Source organism: Tamandua tetradactyla, chromosome 2, assembly GCF_023851605.1.
Source record: "Tamandua tetradactyla isolate mTamTet1 chromosome 2, mTamTet1.pri, whole genome shotgun sequence".
Lineage (NCBI taxonomy): Eukaryota > Metazoa > Chordata > Mammalia > Pilosa > Myrmecophagidae > Tamandua > Tamandua tetradactyla.
In genome coordinates, this window is record NC_135328.1 from 23,566,753 (window position 1) to 23,591,239 (window position 24,487).

Below are 24,487 nucleotides of genomic sequence, written 5' to 3' on the forward strand. Positions count from 1 at the left end.
CTTCTTCCTTTGAACCACAGAGAACATATGATCTGTTTTATCTTGAAAAATCCTAGTGGACTGTTTCCCAGCAAAATACTGATAGCATCTCTTTTATTCTCAGAAGTGTCTGGTGTATACTCTATTTTCATCCAAATGATTCCCAGTAGCTCCTGATTTCCATCCTAGGAAAGACTTTCTTCTCTATATTAAACATAATCTCCCCTTAAAGGCAGGCAATTATGGCTCAGTGACAGAATTCTCACCTGCCATGCCAGAGACCCGGGTTCGATTCCCAGAGCCTGCCCATGCCAAAAAAATAATAATTATAATCTCACCTTAAAAGTAAATTACTGGGGGACTTCCTGGAAGATGGCGGCTTATTAAGACGCGCGGATCTTAGTTTCTTCTCCAGGACACCTACTAGGGAAGTAGAAACGATACAGAAAGCGCCCAAAGCCACAACAGAGATAAAAAAGACAGCGTACCCCATCCTGGAACGGCTGGCTGGCTGAGAGAAGCAGCTCGGGTGAGATCGCCGAGGCGCGCGGGCCTTACCGGGCGGGGTGGCAAGCGGCCGGAGTTACTCCCTTCCCCCTTCCCGGGCCGGCTGGGAGAATTGGAGAGGTGGTCCCCTGAAACCAAGGCGGCTGGCGCCCACACCACGCGCAGCCCCCGGACCAACTGAGAGAATTGGATCGGAAACCCCCAGGCCGCGGAGAACGGTGACGGGTGCGGGAGGCCCCTTCCAAACCCGTGACTCCCGGGGAACGTGCACTCTCTCGGGCGGGCCGCTGCCGCTGGCGCCCTCCCGCCACGCTTGTTGCCCAGGGCCGACTAGGAAATTCGGACGGGCTCTTTCCCTGGCTGCGGCGACCAGCAACCCTCCCTGCGTTCGGACCCCGGGCCAGCTCAAGCCGCTTCGGCTAGCGAACCCCCAGGACGGCGAGAGTTTTCCAAAGTTTAAGGTCCCACAGCACCTTTTACTGGTGGGACCCGCAGACAAACGTGTGCCACGAGCGCCACCTACTGGGCAGGATAAGAAAAACAGAACCCAGAGATTTCACAGAAAAATCTTCCAAACTTTTGGATCCAATACCCAGGGAAATCTGTCTAAATGCGCAGACGCCAACAGAAGATAATGGATCACGCTCAAATAATTGAAAATATGGCCCAGTCAAAGGAACAAACCAATAGTTCAAATGAGATACAGGAGCTGAGACAACTAATGCTGAATATACGAACAGAAATGGAAAACCATTTCAAAAACGAAATCGATAAATTGAGGGAGGACATGAAGAAGACATGGGCTGAACATAAAGAAGAAATAGAAAAACTGAAAAAGCAAATCACAGAACTTATGGAAGTGAAGGACAAAGTAGAAAAGATAGAAAAAACAATGGATACCTACAATGATAGATTCAAAGAGACAGAAGATAGAATTAGTGATTTGGAGGATGGAACATCTGAATTCCAAAAAGAAACAGAAACTATCGGGAAAAGAATGGAAAAATTTGAACAGGGTATCAGGGAACTCAAGGACAATATGAACCGCACAAATATACGTGTTGTGGGTGTCCCAGAAGGAGAAGAGAAGGGAAAAGGAGGAGAAAAACTAATGGAAGAAATTTTCACTGAAAATTTCCCAACTCTTATGAAAGACCTAAAATTACAGATCCAAGAAGTGCAGCGCACCCCAAAGAGATTAGACACAAATAGGCGTTCTCCAAGACACTTACTAGTTAGAATGTCAGAGGTCAAAGAGAAAGAGAGGATCTTGAAAGCAGCAAGAGAAAAACAATCCATCACATACAAGGGAAACCCAATAAGACTATGTGTAGATTTCTCAGCACAAACCATGGAGGCTAGAAGACAGTGGGATGATATATTTAAATTACTAAAAGAGAAAAACTGCCAACCAAGACTCCTATATCCAGCAAAATTGTCCTTCAAAAATGAGGGAGAAATTAAAACATTCTCAGAAAAAAACTCACTGAGAGAATTTGTGACCAAGAGACCAGCTCTGCAAGAAATACTAAAGGGAGCACTAGAGTCAGAACCAAAAAGACAGAAGAGAGAGGTATGGAGAAGAGTGTAGAAAGAAGGAAAGTCAGATATGATATATATATAATACAAAAGGCAAAATGGCAGAGGAAAATATTATCCAAAGAGTAATAACACTAAATGTTAATGGACTGAATTCCCCAATCAAAAGACATAGATTGGCAGAATGGATTAAAAAACAGGATCCTTCTATATGCTGTCTACAGGAAACACATCTTAGACCCCAAGATAAACATAGGTTGAAAGTGAAAGGTTGGGAAAAGATATTTCATGCAAATAACAACCAGAAAATAGCAGGAGTGGCTATACTAATATCCAACAAGTTAGACTTCAAATGTAAAACAGTTAAAAGAGACAAAGAAGGACACTATATACTAATAAAAGGAACAATTAAACAAGAAGACATAACAATCATAAATATTTATGCACCGAACCAGAATGCCCCAAAATACGTGAGGAATACACTGCAAACACTGAAAAGGGAAATAGACACAAATACCATAATAGTTGGAGACTTCAATTCCCCACTCTCATCAATGGACAGAACATCTAGACAGAGGATCAATAAAGAAATAGAGAATCTGAATATTACCATAAATGAGCTAGACTTAACAGACATTTATAGGACATTACATCCCACAACAGCAGGATACACCTTTTTCTCAAGTGCTCATGGATCATTCTCAAAGATAGACCATATGCTGGGTCACAAAGCAAGTCTTAACAAATTTAAAAAGATTGAAATCATACACAACACTTTCTCGGATCATAAAGGAATGAAGTTGGAAATCAATAATAGGCAGAATGCCAGAAAATTCACAAATACCTGGAGGCTCAACAACACACTCTTAAACAACGAGTGGGTCAAAGAAGAAATTGCAAGAGAAATTAGTAAATACCTCGAGGCAAATGAAAATGAAAACACAACATATCAAAACTTATGGGATGCAGCAAAGGCAGTGCTAAGAGGGAAATTTATTGCCCTAAATGCCTATATCAGAAAAGAAGAAAAGGCAAAAAAGCAGGAATTAACTGTCCACTTGGAAGAACTGGAGAAAGAACAACAAACTAATCCCAAAGCAAGCAAAAGGAAAGAAATAACAAAGATCAGAGCAGAAATAAATGAAATTGAAAATATGAAAACAGTAGAGAAAATCAATAAGACCAGAAGTTCGTTCTATGAGAAAATCAATAAGATTGATGGGCCCCTATCAAGATTGACAAAAAGAAGAAGAGAGAGGATGCAAATAAATAAGATCATAAATGGAAGAGGAGACATAACTACTGACCTCACAGAAATAAAGGAGGTAATAACAGGATACTATGAACAACTTTACGCTAATAAATACAACAATTTAGAGGAAATGGACGGGTTCCTGGAAAGACATGAACAACCAACTTTGACTCAAGAAGACATAGATGACCTCAACAAACCAATCACAAGTAAAGAAATTGAATTAGTCATTCAAAAGCTTCCTAAAAAGAAAAGTCCAGGACCAGATGGCTTCACATGTGAATTCTACCAAACGTTCCAGAAAGAATTAGTACCAATTCTCTTCAAACTCTTCAAAAAAATCGAAGTGGAGGGAAAACTACCTGATTCATTCTATGAAGCCAACATCACCCTCATACCAAAACCAGGCAAAGATATTACAAAAAAAGAAAACTACAGACCAATCTCTCTAATGAATACAGATGCAAAAATCCTCAATAAAATTCTAGCAAATGGTATCCAACAACACATTAAAAGAATTATACATCATGACCAAGTAGGATTCATCCCAGGTATGCAAGGATGGTTCAACATAAGAAAATCAATTAATGTAATACACCATATCAACAAATCAAAGAAGAAAAATCACATGATCATCTCAATTGATGCAGAGAAGGCATTCGACAAGATTCAACATCCTTTCCTGTTGAAAACACTTCAAAAGATAGGAATACAAGGGAACTTCCTTAAAATGATAGAGGGAATATATGAAAAACCCACAGCTAATATCATCCTCAATGGGGAAAAATTGAAAACTTTCCCCCTAAGATCAGGAAGAAGACAAGGATGTCCACTATCACCACTATTATTCAACATTGTGTTGGAGGTTCTAGCCAGAGCAATTAGACAAGAAAAAGAAATACAAGGCATCAAAATTGGAAAGGAAGAAGTAAAACTATCACTGTTTGCAGACGATATGATACTATACGTTGAAAACCCGGAAAAATCCACAACAAAACTACTAGAGCTAATAAATGAGTACAGCAAAGTAGCAGGTTGCAAGATCAACATTCAAAAATCTGTAGCATTTCTATAATGAACAAGCCGAGGGGGAAATCAAGAAACGAATCCCATTTACAATTGCAACTAAAAGAATAAAATACCTAGGAATAAATTTAACTAAAGAGACAAAAAACCTATATAAAGAAAACTACAAAAAACTGCTAAAAGAAATCACAGAAGACCTAAATAGATGGAAGGGCATACCGTGTTCATGGATTGGAAGACTAAATATAGTTAAGATGTCAATCCTACCTAAATTGATTTACAGATTCAATGCAATACCAATCAAAATCCCAACAACTTATTTTTCAGAAATAGAAAAACCAATAAGCAAATTTATCTGGAAGGGCAGGGTGCCCCGAATTGCTAAAAACATCTGAGGAAAAAAAACGAAGCTGGAGGTCTCGCGCTGCCTGACTTTAAGGCATATTATGAAGCCACAGTGGTCAAAACAGCATGGTATTGGCATAAAGACAGATATATCGACCAATGGAATCGAATAGAGTGCTCAGATATAGACCCTCTCATCTATGGACATTTGATCTTTGATAAGGCAGTCAAGCCAACTCACCTGGGACAGAGCAGTCTCTTCAATAAATGGTGCCTAGAGAACTGGATATCCATATGCAAAAGAATGAAAGAAGACCCATCTCTCACACCCTATACAAAAGTTAACTCAAAATGGATCAAAGATCTAAACATTAGGTCTAAGACCATAAAACAGTTAGAGGAAAATGTTGGGAGATATCTTATGGATCTTACAACTGGAGGCGGTTTTATGGACCTTAAACCTAAAGCAAGAGCACTGAAGAAGGAAATAAATAAATGGGAACTCCTCAAAATTAAACACTTTTGTGCATCAAAGAACTTCATCAAGAAAGTAGAAAGACAGCCTTCACAATGGGAGACAATATTTGGAAATGATATATCAGATAAAGGTCTAGTATCCAGAATTTATAAAGAGATTGTTCATCTCAACAACAAAAAGACAGCCAACCCAATTACAAAATGGGAAAAAGACTTGAACAGACACCTCTCAGAAGAGGAAATACAGATGGCCAAGAGGCACATGAAGAGATGCTCAATGTCCCTGGCCATTAGAGAAATGCAAATCAAAACCACAATGAGATATCATCTCACACCCACCAGAATGGCCATTATCAACAAAACAGAAAATGACAAGTGCTGGAGAGGATGCGGAGAAAGAGGCACACTTATCCACTGTTGGTGGGAATGTCAAAGGGTGCAACCACTGTGGAAAGCAGTTTGGCGGTTCCTCAAAAAGCTGAATATAGAATTGCCATACGACCCAGCAATACCATTGCTAGGTATCTACTCAAAGGACTTAAGGGCAAAGACACAAACGGACATTTGCACACCAATGTTTATAGCAGCATTATTTACAATTGCAAAGAGATGGAAACAGCCAAAATCTCCATCAACAGAAGAGTGGCTAAACAAACTGTGGTATATACATACGATGGAATATTATGCAGCTTTAAGACAAGATAAACTTATGAACCATGTAATAACATGGATGGACCTAGAGAATAGTATGCTGAGTGAATCCAGCCAAAAACTAAAGGACAAATACTGTATGGTCCCACTGATGTGAATGGACATTCGAGAATAAACTTGAAATATGTCATTGGTAACAGAGTTCAGCAGGAGTTAGAAACAGGGTAAGACAATGGGTAATTGAAGCTGAAGGGATACAGACTGTGCAACAGGACTAGATACAAAAACTCAAAAATGGACAGCACAATAATACCTAATTGTAAAGTAATCATGTTAAAACACTGAATGAAGCTGCATCTGAGCTATAGGTTTTTGTTTTGTTTTGTTTTGATTTTACTATTATTACTTTTATTTTTTTCTCTATATTAACATTCTATATCTTTTTCGGTTATGTTGCTAGTTCTTCTAAACCAATGCAAATGTACTAAGAAATGATGATCATGCATCTATGTGATGATGTTAAGAATTAATGATTGCATATGTAGAATGGTATGATCTCTAAATGTTGGGTTAGTTTCTTTTTTTCCGTTAATTAAAAAAAAAAAAAAGAGAAGGGATAATTGGAGCTGAAGGGATACAGACTGTACAACGGGACTGGATATAAAAACTCAGAAATGGACAGCACAATACTACCCAATTGTAATGCAATTATGTTAAAACACTGAATGAAGCTGCATGTGAGGTATAGGTTTTTTGTTTTTGTTTTTTTTGTTTTTTTTTCTTTCTATTATTGTTTTAATTCTTATTCTGTTGTCTTTTTATTTCTTTTTCTAAATCGATGCAAATGTACTAAGAAATGATGAATATGCAACTATGCGATGTTATTAAGAATTACTGATTGTACATGTAGATTGGAATGATTTCTAATTGTTTTGTTAATTCTTTTTTTAATTAATAAAAAAAAAAAAAGTAAATTACTTGAGGGAACTTCCAGGGAAGATGGCAAAGTAGGGAGCTGCAGGACACAGTCCTCCTCTCAAAGCAGCTAATGGATAGGCAGAAACTGTCTGAAACAACACTTCTGGGGCTCCAGAGGACAGGGGGAGCACTGTATAATCTTCAGGAAACAGCAGGATGGGGAGATGAGAAGCTATGGCAAAAGAAAAAAAACTGTGAGTGAATTCCCCTGCAGCAGTGGCCACTGCCAATCCCCTACCCTTGAGGCAAGCACTCTTGGTAGGGTCTTTGGCTGGCTGCTGTTGATGGAGAGGGACATAGAGGCCCTCTTCCCCAGTTAAAGTGAGGGGCACAGGTGAGTGCTGAATATGACTTCTGATTGATGAGTCTGGAGTGCTGTTTCCTGGCTCTGAATCAGTTTTAGCCTGCCCTGGAAAGATTTCCCTGTAGACACTGTTTCAGCATCACTCTTGTCAATGGTAGAGCCTGTCGAGGTTGAAAGACTACTTTCCCACTTTAAGGCCTGTGTCATAGTTTGCTGATGCCCACCATCTGCTGGGCATGCCAGAAAGCACAGCTTTGGGGAGTCAAATAAAAAGGCTTTTTACCTTGTCTTGACCTTCTCCCCAAGGTCCTTGAAAACCGGACTATAATCCCTTAATGGTCTTCCGGCCCTATTTTCATCAGTTAATCACAGGCAATTTTAACAATTTACAAAGAGTTGAACCAAGAGTCAAAAAAAAAAAAAAAAAAAGAGCCCTAACAGAGAGTTCAAATACAGTCGAGAGGCTACTCTGGAGGTTGTTGCTCTTACACAAGTTTCAGGTTAGGCAGACCTTGCTACCTATCATTCATAACCTGCCAACTCCCAACCAGGACCATTCCAGTCAATCCTTAGGAACACCTAGGGCAACATATAAGATTTCACAGGGTTCCATGCACTAGAGTAACTTTCCAGAAACCTACAAGCACCAGATGGGTCCCTGGTCCAGATAAATCTTGAAACCTAGCCCAGCCTCTCCAGAATATCAGATAGTTCCATCTTCCTACCTCATATTAGTGACAGACCCTTCCAATATCAAAAATTTATAATTGCCATAGCCAAACAACCCTAGAGAGGTATGGAAAGATCAAAGATGATGGTAGAGTTATATAGTGACAATAAGATTTAACAAATGAATATGAATGCTGAATCATTAAATGGATATCTTTTAGTCTCCAGTATTTTAGAGCAGATAGAAGTAAAAACCTAAAATTCTGAAATTGTAACCCATGTCAAAGTCTGAAATATGTTCTACAACTAATTGTGGTGCTGTGCTTTGAAATTTATAGCTTTTCTGTATATATGTTATTTTTCACAAAAAAAGAAGGAAAAAAAAGTGATGATAAAAAAAATACATTTAAGCCCTCTAGTCCCCTATATTCTGGAGCAGCTAGAAGGAAAAATATGAGAGGATCATATGGTAGCCCATGACAAACTCTGGGACCTGTCCTGTAACCACTTGTTGAAGAGTGCTTTGAAAACTATTGCTTTTTTATTTCTTTGCTTTGTATATATGTTATACTATACAACAAAAAAGTAAAAAAAATAAATTTAAAAAAAGCCCTAACTCAAAGTCAATCAACAATAAAACCCCAGGTAAGAGAGAAACTATCAGAGAAAACAAGATAATTTCAAGATAATCAGATGACTAGACATCAGCAAAAAATAACAAGCCCTTCTAAGAAACAGTAATATGTGGCCCAAAGGAACAAAATATCACAGGATACACAGCATTTGGAACAACGGATGAAATGTGTTCAAATAAATCTCCTAAATCAATTCAAGGAGATGAAGGAAAATATGGCTAAAGAGATAAAAGATATTAACAAGACACTGAGTGAGCATAAAGAAGAATTTGAAAGCATGCAAAGAAAAAATACAGAACTTATGGGAATGAAAGTCACCACAGAAGAGACTAAAAATACACTGGAGGCATACAAGAGCAGATTTGAACATATAAAAGAAAGAATCAGCAAACTAGAAGACAGGACATTCAAAATTGTACAGCAGAACAGATAAAGAAAAGAATGGAAAAAATGGATCAAGGTCTCAGGGAACTGAATAACAGCATGAAGTGTACAAACATATATATCATGGGTGTCCCAGAGGGAGAAGAGAAGGGAAAAGAGGCAAAAAAAAATTTTTTTTTCAGAAATAGTAGCCAAAAATTTTCCAGTGCAACTGAAAGACATAAATATAAATGTCCAAGAAATGCAACATACTCCAAACTGAATAAATCCTAACAGACCTCCTCCAACACACATACTAATTGGAATGTCAAATGCTGACAATGAAGAGAGAAATATGAAAGCTGCAAGAGAAGAGTAATTCATCACATATGAGGGACACTCTATAAGATGAAGTGCAGATTTCTCATCAGAAACCATGGAGATGAAAAGGCAGTGGTATGGTATCTGTGAGGTACCAAAAGAGAAAACTGCCAGCCAAGAATTTTTTTTTCTGGCAAAACTGTCCTTCAAATATGAGAGAGAGAGAGAAAAAAAAATGAGAGAGTATAAAATATTCAAATCTAAACAGAAACTGAGAGAGTTAATCAAAAAGAGACCTGTCCTACAAGAATAAAAAGGATATTTTGCAGGCTGGAAGGAAAAGAAGAGTGTCTTGGAGTACAGTGCAGAAATGAAAATTATCAGTAAGGGTAACTAGAAGGGTAAATAGAGAGATGAAAATAAGATATGACACATAAAAGCCAAAGGATAAAGTGGTTAAAGTACTGACTTTACAGTAATAACATTGAATGTTAATGGATTAAACTCCCCAATCAAAAGACACAGATTGGCAGAACATATATAAAAGAATGATTTATCTATATACTGTCTGCAAGATACTCATTTTAGACCCAAGAATACAGATAGGTTGAAAGTGTAAAAGATATCCACACAAACAGTAACCAAAAAAAGAACTGGGACAGCTATACTAAATATTAGACAAAATAGACGTTAAGTGCAAAACTGTTACAAGACAAAGAAGGACACTATATATAGAGAGAGAGGGGCAATAAATACACAAAAGGAGCAATCCACCAAGAAGATACAGTGACTATAAATATATATACACCTAACCAAGATGTCCCAAACCTCATGAGGCAAACACTGTAAAAAATGAAGGGAGAAAAAGACATCTCTACAATAATAGTAGGAAAGTTCAATACACCACTCTCATCAATTGATATAACATATAGACAGAGGATCAATAAGAAAATAGAGAATTTGAGTATAATGTAAATTAACTAGACCTAAAAGACATATATAGAACATTGCACCCAAAAACAGCAGGACATATACTCTTCTCAATCACTCATGGATCATTCCAAGGAAAACCACATGTTGGTATGGAAAAAAAAAGTTCTCAATAAAATTTAAAAGATTGAAACTATACAAAGCACTTTTTCTGACCACAAAGGACTGAAACTGGAAATCAATGAAGACAGAGATTGGAAAATTGAGAAAACATGGTGATTAAACAACATACTCTTAAACAATCAGTGGATGAAAGAAGAAATTGCAAGAGCAGTCATTAAATATCTTGAGACAAATGAAAGCAAGAAAACAACACGTCAAAACTGATGGGAGGCACAAGAGGCTATTCTGCAGGCTACTCTTGTGCAAGCTTCAGCTAGATATTGCTAATTACCATGGTGCCAAACCCCAACCTAAACCATTCCTGTCAGCCCCAAAGAACACCTAAGGATTTATCTGAGGTTCCACAAAAATTTCACACACTAAGATTACCTTCCAGAAACCTACAACCTCCAGATGGCTTCCTATGCCAGAAAAGTCCTGAAATCCAGAGGGGCCAGCTTCTCCAAGAACATTAACTAGTTCCATCCCCCACCCCATATTATTAACACTCCCTTCAAACATGAAAAAGTTAGAATGGACATAGCCCAAATATCCCTAATGATTGGGAAAAGGATCAAAGGAAAAGGGGAGTTATAACAGAGAAGATAGGATTTAACAGATGAGTATGACTACCAAATCATTATATGGATTTTTCTTTCAGTCTCTAAGATCTTGGAGCAGCTAGAAGGAAAAACATAAAATTGTAGAAGTGTAATCCATTTCAAACACTGAAATCTATTCTATACTTACTTGTTACAATGTACTTTGAAATTTATTGCTTTTTTGTATATATATTTCAAAATAAAAAATGTTAAAAAAAAAACTTCTGGGATACAACAAAGACAGTGCTAAGGGAGAAATTTATAGTCCTATATTACTACATTTAAACAGAAAGAGCTAAAATCAAAGACCTAACTGCATACCTGGAGGAACTAGAAAAAGAGCAGCAAACTAACCCCAAGGCAAGCAGAAGGAAAGAAATAACAGAAGATTAGAGCAGAAGTAAATGAAATTAAGAAGAATAAAAAGTAGAATCAACAAAACCAAAAACTGGTTCTTTGAGAGGATAAATAAAATTGGCCTTTATTCATTTTTCTTTATTCAAAGAAAAAAAGAAAGAAGATGCAAATAAATAAAATCAGAAATGAGAAGGGGAACTTCACTACTGACTCCACAGAAATAAAAAGGATCACAAGACAATACTATGAACAACTATATGCCAACAAATAAGATAACTTAGAGGAAATGGACAAATTCCTAGAAATATATGAACAACCTACCTACACTGACCCTAGAAGAAATAGAAGACCTCAACAAAACAATTACGAGTAAAGATATTGAATAAATTAAACATCCTAAGAAAGAAAAGCCCAGGACCAGATAGCTTCACAGGTGAATTCTACTGCTCATTCCAATAATTAATATCAATTCTGTTCAAACGCTTTCAAAATACTGAAGAGAAGTGAATATTATCTAACTCATTCTCTGAACCCAACATCACCCTAATACCAATGTTGGATCAAAATACTACCGACAAAAATTACAGTCCAATTTGTCTAATGAATATAGATGCAAAAGTCCTCAAAATACTTGCAAATCAAATCCAACAGCACATCAAAAGAATTTACACCATGATCATGTGGGCTTTACACAGGCCTGCAAGGGTGGTTCAACACAAGAAAATCAATTAATTTAATACACATTTACAAATCAAAGGGGAAAACCCACTTGCTCACCTCATTGATGCAGAAAAGGCATTTAACAAAATCCATCATCTCTTCTCAATAAAAACACTTTGTACTCGGAAATAAGCATACTCATATCCTACTGATTTCTCTTCCACGTCAAACCCGTATATCTGCATGCCTCCTGAGAAGGAGACCTCAACTATACTCCTTCCTGCCTGTCACCTCCATGAGAATGGAGATGAGGGGGATACACAGTGTTCCCTACCCTTGTATATTTTGCAGTCCAGCATAAAAATCTCTCTCTCTTTCTCTCTCTCTCTCTCTCTCTCTCTCTCTCTCTCTCTCTCTCTCTCTCTCTCTCTCTCTCACACACACACACACACACACACACACACACACACACACACATCTGGTATACCAGGTAAGATGTTACTACATTCCTGAGGGGAAAAAATTGTTAACAACAACAAAATAATCTTCCATAAGAAGCTTTCAAAATAGTTTCTGAATGAGTACTCTAGAGCTCAAGTACTAAAGAAAGCATAACAGTATTATAATGATAGTGTATTTGCCTGACAAATGTGAGCACATGAATACATCAAAACAGATTATTTACCTTTCTTTTCTTAAGCCTTTGATTCTACATTCCTATGAGAGGAAAACTATCCTGGTCTTATCCTACGAGGATAAACGTGTGCATTAAAATTTTCACTTGCTTAAGTCAATTTTCTATTACAAACGTATTAAGTCTGATATAAGACTTGGACCTAAAATAGTCATCCCAGAGAGTTTGTGGAAGTAGTTTAACCTACAAGGAAAAGAAAATTAGAGCCTGAGTATCCAAGATGGCCTTACTCCAGGGGTTTGCCACTTCCTTGGAATTCTTAGAAAAACAAAACATCTTATGAGCTGCTTTATGGAAACTAATAGACTACCAGAGCATGTTATGCATAATATGTCAGTGATCTCATTCCCTGGCCACAAGATTTAATCTGTGAATAACAATGATTGAAATTAGATGTAAATTTATTACAGTGTAATTCTTAAGTTTCAATAATGTCCAACATGTTAACCTTCCCATACTTTTTCCATTCATTTGCTAAGGAATTAAATATAGTTCAGGGTGCTTTACTATTCTTGTCACTAGAATTAAAAAGTTAGCTCAAAAAGATGAAATGACATTAATATATCCAAAGTATCCACAAACATTTTAAAAAGAAAGGAGACAAAACAGGGATCCCCTGGCTGATTGCATAGATGCCACCCCTAAACCCCATTTTCAACCCTGTAGAAGTTCTAAATGTTCAGCATCCCTAGGGTTGCACAGAAAAAATGAAATGCTGGACAAGAAAGAGTATTCAATGGTTTAAAATGCTTTGGAGATTAATTTGAAACTACCACACAAAATTCTGCACTTGAAAAATTGGGTACAGTATTTTTCTTCATCGGTTTGATTGTTTTATCTTTATTTTTTTCAAAGTGGGGGATTTTATTTATTTTTTGAAATATTTAGTGGCATGTTGCCTATAAGATGGTATGTTAAAAAAAAGTGAACATGGGAAAAGCACATAACGCCCAATTCCAATACTGCAAAAGACACAGAACATGAAAGATATCATTCAGAATATTAGAAAGTGTCCTTCTCCTAGTGGTGAAATGATAGTGACCTGTTTTCTCCTCATCATCCTGTATGTATGTCCTGTGTCTGGCAAATTCTCTATGGTGAGCATGCATTACTAATGAAATGCTATATCTTATTATAAAAATTAATATTACATATGAAAGTGCAAAGAAAATGCAAAGTAACCAAAATTCAATGTTACTTTTAAGTTTCAATTATGTCCAACATGTTAACAATCCAATACCTTTTCTGTTCACTTGCTAAGGAAACTTCTGTTCAGCAGGTGCTTTACTGCCTCCTTCACATCCTTGTTTCTGAGACTGTAGATTAAAGGATTCATCATGGGTGTCATCACCCCATAGAACATGGATATGAGTTTATCAGTAGCACCCAGGTCATCTGAATCAAGTGACTCTTTAGATTTGGGCTTCATGTACATGAAGAGGATGGTCCCGTAGAATATAATCACGACAGCCAGGTGGGCTGAGCAGGTAGAGAAGGCTTTCTTTCTCCCCTCAGAGGAGCGGATCTTGAGGATGCTGGAAATGATTAATGTATAAGAGACTACAATCAAGAGAAGGGGCATCAGTGTGAACAACGTTGTGGCTACCAGCATAGTGAACTCATTGCCTGAGATGTTAGCACAAGCTAACTTCATGACAGCAAGAATTTCGCAGGAGAAATGATTGATGACGTTATTCCTGCAGAATGGCAATTGTACCACTAATGCCGTCTGTACTGCAGAGTTGACAACCCCTGCAAGCCAGGACCCAGATGCCATGGGCACATAGGAATCCTTGCTCATGATGACAGGATATCGCAGAGGGTTGCAGATGGCCACATAGCGGTCAAAGGCCATCGTGCCCAGGAGCACACACTCTGTTGTCCCCATGGCCAAACCAAGGAACATCTGAACTGCACAGCCAGAGAAGGAAATGGTCTTTCTTTTTGAGAGGAAGCTCACCAACGTGGAGGGGATGGAGGTGGTGGTGTAGCAAATGTCCAGGAAGGAGAGGTTCCCCAGGAAGAAGTACATAGGGGTGTGGAGATGAGAGTCCAGGATGCTGATTAAAATAAGAGTGCCATTGCCCAGGAGGATGATCACATACATTATCAAGATCAGGACAAAAAAGAGTAGCTCAAGCCTTGGGTAACCAGAAAGCCCTTTCAGAAAGAATTCTATCAGAATAGTTTGGTTTTCCCATTCCATTTTACTGATTCTCTTCACGTGTGGGAAAACAGAGAATTTTTTAAGAACACATAATATTTTTCTTTCCTATGAAAGTCCATGCACGCCATTGCACAAATGTAAAATCACATGAACCCAATGAGAAGAAGAAAGAAAGGAAGAAAATAAGGAAAGGAACAAAGTAAGGTTCCTAGAGAGAAAAGGAAGAAGTAAAGAAATAATACAATAAAGAAGAAAATAATGATGGAGAAAATATTGTATTGATCTGGGCCATGAAATTTGTGTTTTTCATATATTTTTATTTAACACCATAATATTGTCATCTCAAGGCAAGGAAACCTAAACCAAGAAGATTTAAGTCTAAAGTCACATAATTAAAATGTAAAGTCTGAGCTCAAACTCAGGCCTGCATCTACCACATACTTAGCTTAGTTTTTTTTTCTATACACTATAAAGGAATACAAAATATAGTATACTAGAGACTTGTAAACTTACCTTAAAAAGGTATTCTGGCTACCAACTCAAAATATTTAAAAGTAACATGATGGATATTAATAAATTGAAAGTGTGTCAATCTGTATGGTAAATAGTCAAAAATGAACACAATCTGTGTTTATTGAGTACCTGATTGCCCCCAAACCAGGTATAATCATGTAAAGTCTAAAAACCTGAAATCTTCCTGTTACACTGCAAATACCTTTCTTCCTCCAAGAGGGAAGAACATTTTCTTAAATTTTATTTTGAACTATCATACAATAAAATATTATAGAGTAAAATGGATTTTCTTCATTTAGTATACACCTCTGAACTTTAAAGCATGCATAGATTTGCATAAGCAGCACCATAAATAGAATACAGTACTGTTTAACCACCTTTAAAAAAAAACCCTCATGCTACTCCTTTATAGTCATCCCTTCTACATACCTAGAAGCCCTGGAAATGAATGATATATTTTCTGCCCCTGTAGCTTTTCCTTTGTCCAAAACATCATATAAATGAAATGCTGCAATATGTAGCCTTTAGGGTCTGGCTTCTTTCACTTAGCACCAAAGGCTGTGAGACTCAGCCAAGTTGTTTGTGTATTGATAATTTGTTTCTTTTTTACTGCTTAGTAGAATTCCATAGTATGGATGTACCATGGTTTTTTGTCCTTTCTCTTGTTGAAGGACATTTGAGTTTTTTTTCAGTTTGAGGTAATTATGAATCGAGAGGCCATAAAATTTGTGCACAGATTTTTCTGTGAACATAAGTTTTCATCTTTCTACAGTAAATATAAAGCAGTGGGATTCTGGATCCTTTGAGCAGCAGAACATGTTTAAATCTGTGAGACTGTCAACAATTTTCTAGAATGGTGTATCGTTTTTGCATTCCCAACCAATGATGTGTGAGAGTTCCAGCTTTTTTGCATCTTCATCAGCACTTGGTAAAGTAAATATTTTTTTTAGCCATTCTAATAGGTGTGTACTAACAGTTCATCATAGTTTTACTTTGTAATTTTGTAATGGCTAATGATGTTGGATGTTTTCATGTGCTTTATTTGCGATCCTAATATTCTCTTTGATGTTTTATACCCATTTGCATGTTTTATACCCATTTTTAATTGGGTTGTTTGTTTACTTATTATTGATTTTTGAGAGTTCTCTTTATATTCTGGATATGAATCTTTTGTGGATTTTACTTGGTTGTTACCTAAGCCCAACTGAGCAAGACTCAAACAAATGCCTGTGACCAAAGAGACATCTTCCAACAGGGAAGTTCTCTGACAGCTCTCACTTTGGGAGATTCCTCAGGAAAATATCTACCGCTCTCATTTATGAATGAGGATACCTTATCTCAAAATGCCTTTGTCTATCCTTTTCAATTTTCTCCTTTGTACCATCTCCTCCACAAATGCACACACATACATCCTAGCAATATCCCTGTCCACAGACACAGGAAACACCCAAGAATCCACTGAAAGTTCTCCAATTCATTCACAAAAGCAAATTTCAGGAAACAAACAAGCACTTAACACAAAGACCATTTCTTCTTCTTAAGGAAAGTTGGCATATGGCTAAGGTCTGAACTGGATCCTTTGGACCTATTCGAGCCAGTTTTTAACCACCCAGATTTGCCTTTGGCTGTTATAAGGGTGTTTCTCCTTCTATTCTATTTTTTCTTTATTTTCATTTGTTCTTCCCTTTTTACTTTGCAGTACTTTTGTACCCAAAAGATATACCAAAAAGATAAATGCTTCTTTTGCTCTAAGCCCCAGATTTACCTTCTCAATGCTAGCTGATAAATAGGGCCACCCAAATTCTGATCCCCTGGCAAATGATGACTGAGACAAGCAGGTGCAATCTCACTGTGATAACCATTGTTCTAACTGCTGCCACCACGCAGCTCACTATTGAGCCACACTTGCTTTGCTCCATGAAAAGAACAGGAGTTTAAATATTAACTCTTCCAGGGCAGGTCATGGTGGCTCAGCAGGCAAGAACGCTTGCCTGGGATGCCAGAGGACTTGGGTTGGATTCCCGGTGCCTGCCCATGTATAAGAAAAAAACAATTAGCTCTTCCAGTTCCTAGCTGTGTGACTTAAGGCAATTTATTTAACTCTTCACCCATAACATGGAGATTTTTATTTGCCACATCATGGGATTCTTGGAGGATAAATAAGATAATGAATATAAAGAACCCGGCTTTTTTTAAATTTCACTCATCACCAACGGAGCTTGTTCTTATCTCAAGCTCTTTTATATTTCTGACATCAATACCTCCCTCCTACTATATCTTTCAAATTTCATCAATCAGATCAGCTCAGGTATCACCTGATCTCCTCTTAACCAACATGGTCTACTATTTTTCATCATATCCATGACATGACATGGGATGTACATTATACCAAATTCTACTCACATTTTTAGTGAATAGTTTTATGCCATTGTAGCAAATGTCCAGTGGAGTTTAAAAGAAAGAATTCACAGGTTGACATTTTCAAAGAAAAACTATTTTACTTCATTCCTTTAAATTTTTAATATGTGTATGTGAATATGTATTTCACAAATATCATGTCTAAAGTCACCAAAGAAAATAATGAAAAATATTATAAATAATTCCCAAAATACTCAGGCAAACATAACTATAAGAATCAAAATTCTTTCATATTAGCTAAGGACTCATTGTCCTGTTTTCTTTTTTTCATGAATCCTAAATGTATTCAAGAATAAGTTAAAAAGTTTCCAAATAACACTCCTTAGTCAGAGTCTCAAGAACAGACAGAACACCGCTTATTTATGATTAATACCGCACGGACATTTACTAAACTGAAACAAACAGAACTGAATTGGTGCTCAGCGTAAATTTCGAATCAGAATTTTAGTAACACCAGCTTTATAACCTGTATCAGGAGTGCAGTTATGTTCCTTATTGTGCAGTAACTTCATTGGACCAAGGAGAAATTATACTGTTAGACACATAGACACTTGTAATGCACCGAAGACTATATTCTGACCAAATGCATCTTCATTCTTTTTAAGATAAATTGTAGACATAAGCATCCATCTTTTTCAAATATTCAAATTGCTATGGATTTGAAACTATACTTTCAGTCGATTTTTTCTCCATTTCTCACTAGATGAAAAATAATTCTCTTGGAATATTTATCCCTATTCCCTATAGACTCTCTCTAATACAAAAAATCTCATCCCCAAACTCATGGTTTATTTCAACTCAGTTCAAAGGACAGACCCTTCCCCACTTGGAGTTGCATTAATAAACATATTCAGCAATTACCTCCAAATGGAAGTTCATCTCACCTCCTAGTTTGCAAAAAAACAGCAGCTTGTTTTTCCTTGATCTTCTATTTGCAGTGTTCAACATTTTCCAAAAGGCTGGTGAATTTCTTAACAAGGGGTAACCATTGGGGGGGCCATAATGTTACGGGACATATTGTCTGGATAAAAATAATGGCACAGGTACCACTTCAAACTTATTTTGAAACCTTTTCTATATAACAGCCAAATATGATTACAAAGAGAGTGTATTTTGGTTTTGCTAGTCAGAAAGGACAATGACTATTGGACAGTTCACTTTCAGAATGTGGTAGATTTCATTTGCCCTTGAAGCCCAGGTGGAAACACTGCCCCATTGTGAAGGCCTGTGATATTCTCCAAAGAATTCGCTCAAGGCTCAGGGAAGTAATTTAAATATTTCTTGCTCTCAGGGATTTCCTTACCTTTCTAAGTTATGACTTCAGATTGCTTCAGGGAAGATGTTCAAAACTTTTGAAATTTCATGACTAATGCCCTAAAGACTTAATTATATTAGACCCATTATTCTATTTCAAATAACCAGTCAGCAGTCTTGAGGATTTTCCTTACTCCATCCTCAATCTCTTATCATCTACTGCTGGTGCCCGTATTCTAAAAGTCTTCTAATGGCTTTGTCAGACTTTTGTTCATACTACACATTTTATTGATAATACAGTAGGAATAACTCACTTAGCTACAGCAACTTTTGGTTAATAATAAGAATAGCTTTCAAAGTAACAGGCATTGTTATAAGGATTTTACACATTTAATTCTTGCTTATTAAATTAGTAAGAAAAGAGAGGAAGGGTTTTATTGCACAAATAATCTAAAAACACCTACATTTCGTACTGATACTTGGAATTTACAAATGATTATGTGAATTTGACTGGCATTTTGAAATTCACAACAAATGAATTGAAACCCAACAATGAAAACCTATAGGCATCAAACTATTCACTTTTCCTAACAAGCTAATTTGTAACTCCATCTCACTCCATGCTATAGAGATTTCCAAATAATTCACCTAGGCAAATATACCTATTATTCAGATTAAATGACAGAGAAAGAATGATAAATCCCTTCTATCCACAACTCTACATTCTTCAATTTTAAGCCAATAAATATAAATAATATACATAAAACTAGGAGAAAATATGTATGAGTATTAGAAAGTAGAAACTAGCATTATGTAAATTATAAGTTTTCCAATCTTCTGGGAGCCACTATTACGTTGAATACTGGAATATAATTACTCAAGCCTTCCTCAAGAATATGTACAGAATGTTCTGAGTCCACAAACAGTTTTGGGGATTCCCAAAGGGTATAACTTCTCATTACCATTTGTCACCATCTCCACTTGCTAATGCTCTTTATCAGCTTGCCATCTCAGGCACCTTATCATTACACTACTTTCTGTGAACTGCTTAACCGAAGTATGAGCACAAACCTTTACAATTCTGTAATGATAGAACCTCTAACGCAGGTAAAAGAGACTTGACCAAACATGTGAAGATAATGAGAAAAACATAGCACTGAACAGGAGATAAGTTAAAATTTGATGTCCAATATCATGGTCTGTGAAGTCCATTGATCATCGCTGATCACAAAGAATCCCTTTCTGGCCATCTTTTCAGGTTCTGTCTGTCTCCATGTGGCTAAGTTTCCTTCCCAAGAACAGAATGCTTTACCCATTTCATCTCTCCTCCCTCTCCTTACTTACTCCTTATTCACAGTAAGGAGAGGGAGAGTTTAGGATCCCTCCACTTCAGAAGAGTATTTCAAGATCATGAAACTATTCTTTTAAATTTTTTGACAGCGAAAGCTTGGAAACTCTTTAAAAAAAACAAAAAACCTATCTCATTAAAACTACAATATGGGTCATAATTTTATGAAATCAAAGGGTTCATTAAAGTACCCTCTGTCATCACTTAAGATGCAAAATATACTGCAGTTATGTTACCAACATAAAACAAGGCCCCCTGATCCTGCATCAGAGAAACAAGTCCTTTGGTTTGGTGAGAAGGTGAGTTTACTGAAGATGCATCATGAGAAACTGGAGGGGAAAAAAAAATCTTTCCTAGACCAGTTCCCAGTGAGAAAGGTAGCCTTAGCTTTTATAGTGTAAACAAACAAAGCAATGGCAAAGGCCCAGAAGAAAGCAGGAAAAAAAGAAAGAAAAAAGAAAAAAAAATACTGAGTAAAAGTCACAGGATTCATTAAAATTGAGCAATGGTTGCCTGCTTCATTTTGTTTGGTCATCATATCCTGTTATCTGGTAGGCTCTTCTCTCTTTGTTGACCATTCAGGCTTTTGATCTTGCCCTTCGAAGGGAGAAGAGTGTTGATACATAATCCATATGGATTTTGTCCTGCTTTGGGTAATAATTTATCCTTACAAGTAGAGCTTGGAAAAGATCTCATTAATGTAACAGAGAACAAACAGTAGAGATTAATTGCAGCAAATTAGGCCAGCAAGAACTTTTAGGCTTGAAATGAATCAAAGCTGCTTGAGGGAAATGATTATATTAACCATGTCTAGATCCTAAAGATGAAACTAAGCATTTTCCAGCTAAAGGATTATATTGAGCATTTTTCTAGTTATCTAGTTACCAGTTTTAAGAATCGCACCTTTTCTTTATGTGTCACTAAACTCTTCAATTGCCTCAAACAGTTTTTAAAAAAGAGAACGAGAGAAAAGAAACACTCCAGCCAGAAATAACATCGCTAAGACAGTGAGGAGATAAAAACAAAACCCTGAGAAACAAAACCCTCCCAGGTAGCAACCCCTGGGGAAGAAAATGAAAGATGCCTTAACTACCCTACCTAGAGCAGGTAAGGGCTGAAGCCAAGAGCATCATGTTGGAGAGATAGGAAGTACATCCAAGAGCTATTTTTCATAGTCAAAAAATAACAGCACTTGAAAATGATACTCAAAGTTCAGGCGGAAAAAGCCAAAAGTGTGTTTGCTTGTTATTTGTCTGTAGCTTTCAGTTTCATTCCCTACCTTTGTCTGTCTCTTGGTTCCTCACTATCTCTTGTTTGGCATATCATCTCTTCCTCCACCTGTGTAACTAATTTCCTATATGATATTCCATCTGTTTGAAACACTTATAAATATCTCTCTTTTCTTTTGGGGTGTTATCTGACATAGGATTATAAGGGATTACCCTTTCATCTGGGTTGAACAAAATTAAGAGACAAGTTATCAACTGAGGAAATTTTTATACTTCATATATAAATAGCCTTTACAAACTAGTACAAGTAAAATTTTAAGTAGACAGTGAAAACTTAGGAATATATTATAATTTCTGTAGCACCCACTAAAATAATGTAGGGTTCTAAAGAAGCCAGAAAGGAGGAATAGAAAACAAAAAAACAAAAGGGAACAAACAGCTTATAGCAAATGGTAGCCCTAAATTCAATCTAATCAATAATTACTTTGTGAAAGGAATAAATAATCAAAAGAAAGAGGTCGTAAAAATAGATTTATTTTACAAAGCAAGATCTAAACTATATGCTGTCTAGAAGACATAGAGCTTGCACCTAAATAAACTCATAGATTAAAAGTGTATGGATGGAAAAAAGATATACCATGCAAATAGTGTACAAAAGAAAGCTAGAGTGCTATATTAATATCAGATAAAATAGAATTCAAGACAAAGAATACAATCAATGACAAAAAGTGATATTCAATAATGATAAAAGGGTCAATTCATCATGATGACATAAAAAGCATAAATGTGTATGTACCACAAAACAGTTTCAAAATACATAAAGGATTGTGAAATGCAGCTAGAAGAGTACTTAGAAAGAAATGTAGATCTTTAAATATTTGTATTATAAAAGAAGAGTTAGCAAAAAATGATGTCCTAAGTTTTCACCTTAAAAATCTAGAAAGGAAAAATACAATAGAGTATACTGAAGAAAGGGAACAATAAAAATAAGAGCAGAAATCAATGAAATATAGAACAGATGAGCAATAAATAACAAAGCTGAAAGTTGGTTTTATGAAGGATCAAAAAAAATTGAAATCCCCTAGCTTGACTGACAAAAAAAAAAAAAAACACAAACTTCAAATGTCATGCATAAAAAAAGAGTTGTTATTATAGATACTTTAGACATTAAGGGCTAAAATAAGAGAATTTATTAATAAATTTATGGCAATAATTTTGAGTACAGATAAAATGGACAAATTTCTTGTAAATTATAACTTACCAAAACTGACACAAGATGAAAGAAAAAATCTGAATAATCCTGTATCTATGAAAGAAACTGAATTCATTGTTACAAGCTTTTCTCAAACAAAACAAAAATCCAATTGATTACAATAGTGAAATCTATCAAAAACTTAAAGAATAAGTAATACAAATATAAGAAATCTATTCAGACAATGGAGGAGAATTAAGCACTACAATTAAGCCAACAAAATGCTAAAATCGAAACCTAAAAACTACATTTAACTGATAAAGAGCTACAGCTAAATCATTCTTCACAGTTAAATGTTGATTGCTTTCCCCCTTAAAATTAAGAACTTCTATTCCCAGCAGTGGAGGCCCTACTTATTGAGAAAAGTGAAAAATATTTATAAGGCATAAGTTTGGAAAGAAAGGAGAAAAACTTTCTATTTTCAGATGACAATTACTTACAGAGAAAATTCTAAGGAATCTATGAAAAACTGCTAAGACTAAAAATTGAATTCAGTATGATGCAGAATATATGTTAAATACACAAAAACAATTGCATTTGCATATTATGGTGGCAAACAATTTGCAAATGAAGATTGATTTTATAATCCATCTAAAATATCAACAGTATCTAGTAATAAACTGAACTTATTTAGAAATAAGATGACTTAGTTTCCATGCTGCTATGACAGATACTACAGATTAGTTGGCTTAGCAACAGGAATTTATTGGCACATAATTTCAGAAGCAAAAAGGCTTGCTTCCTCCATGGTTAGTAGTATTCTGACTGGCCAGTAATCCTTGAGTTCTTTGACTTTCCCATCATATTGAAATGTCCTCTCTTTTCTCTGCTGGCTTCTGTTGACTTCTAGCTTCTGGCTCCTCCTCATTGCTCTCTTTTATTAGACCTTCAATAATAGGATGAAGGCCCATTCTGATTTATTTGGCCACACCTTGACTAAAATTAACATCTCCAAAAGATCCTATTTACAGTGGGTTTATACTCTCAGGAATGAGTTTAATATTAAGAACATAATTTTTTTCCTGGAGAACATAATTGAACCTACTATATAAGATTTCTACAATGAAAACCACACAACATCGCTGAGAGAAATTAAAGAAATCCAAATTGAATTAAAGGATATATCATGTTTATGAATTGAAAGACTCGTTGTTGTTAAATTGTTAATTCTTCTCCAAATTTATCTTTAGAATCAATATAATCCAAATCATAATTCCAGCATCTTTTTTGTAGAACTAATAATCTGATTCTAAGTTTTATATGGAAAAGTCTTGACTCTGCCACAAACATCTGTCTGGAATTATATGTATGTTCTGTTCTATTTGTTTTGAGAGATGGAGGGAGTATGGAAAGAAAGGGTCAAGACACAGCAATGCATTTCTAAAAAAGCACAAATATTATTTTGCTAATTGGCACCTCTCTAAAAAATCAGACCTTAGAATTCACCTATTACCCAGTCTAGCAGAAATTGAGCAGCAGTTTTCCTGAGCAACTCTACTCTTTTGTGACAAAGACCAAAAAATAATTTATCATCCAACACTTTTGAGACTGAAACAAGGCACTATTAAAAATTATACTGGACAGCAAGCATAAACTTGGACTCTCCCATGCAAAAAAAAAAAAGGATAAATGGCCACCCGAATATTTAGGAAGGCTACAGAATATAAGGTAAAATATACCAAAACCAATCACTATATACTACAGTTTCCATAATTTATGCCAGTACAATTTAAAATAACACATTCTTATCCTGGTATTCTGGGAATATTTTACTGGCCAAAGGACAGTAATATTCCTCTCCAGCTCAGGTCCTCTCAATGCTTATCATTAAGATCCATATTTCAGAAGACTTGGG

At 36.1% G+C, this 24,487-nt stretch overlaps 2 protein-coding genes across 3 annotated transcripts in view; both read right to left on the minus strand.

Moving 5' to 3' along the window:
- Window positions 1-24,487, minus strand: part of LOC143667035 (olfactory receptor 13C9-like) — a 713,098-nt gene that overhangs the window by 679,505 nt on the left and 9,106 nt on the right. The window lies entirely within an intron of this gene.
- On the minus strand, window positions 13,676-14,669 carry LOC143659358 (olfactory receptor 13C9). Its single transcript, XM_077132242.1, has one exon. It carries the CDS (start codon window positions 14,655-14,657, stop codon window positions 13,701-13,703), a length of 957 nt encoding a protein of 318 aa, XP_076988357.1. The 5' UTR covers window positions 14,658-14,669; the 3' UTR covers window positions 13,676-13,700.

Excerpts from the sequence above, each read along its gene's own strand:
- LOC143659358 (XM_077132242.1), bottom strand. The coding sequence starts at position 14,657 with ATGGAATGGGAAAACCAAACTATTCTGATAGAATTCTTTCTGAAAGGG.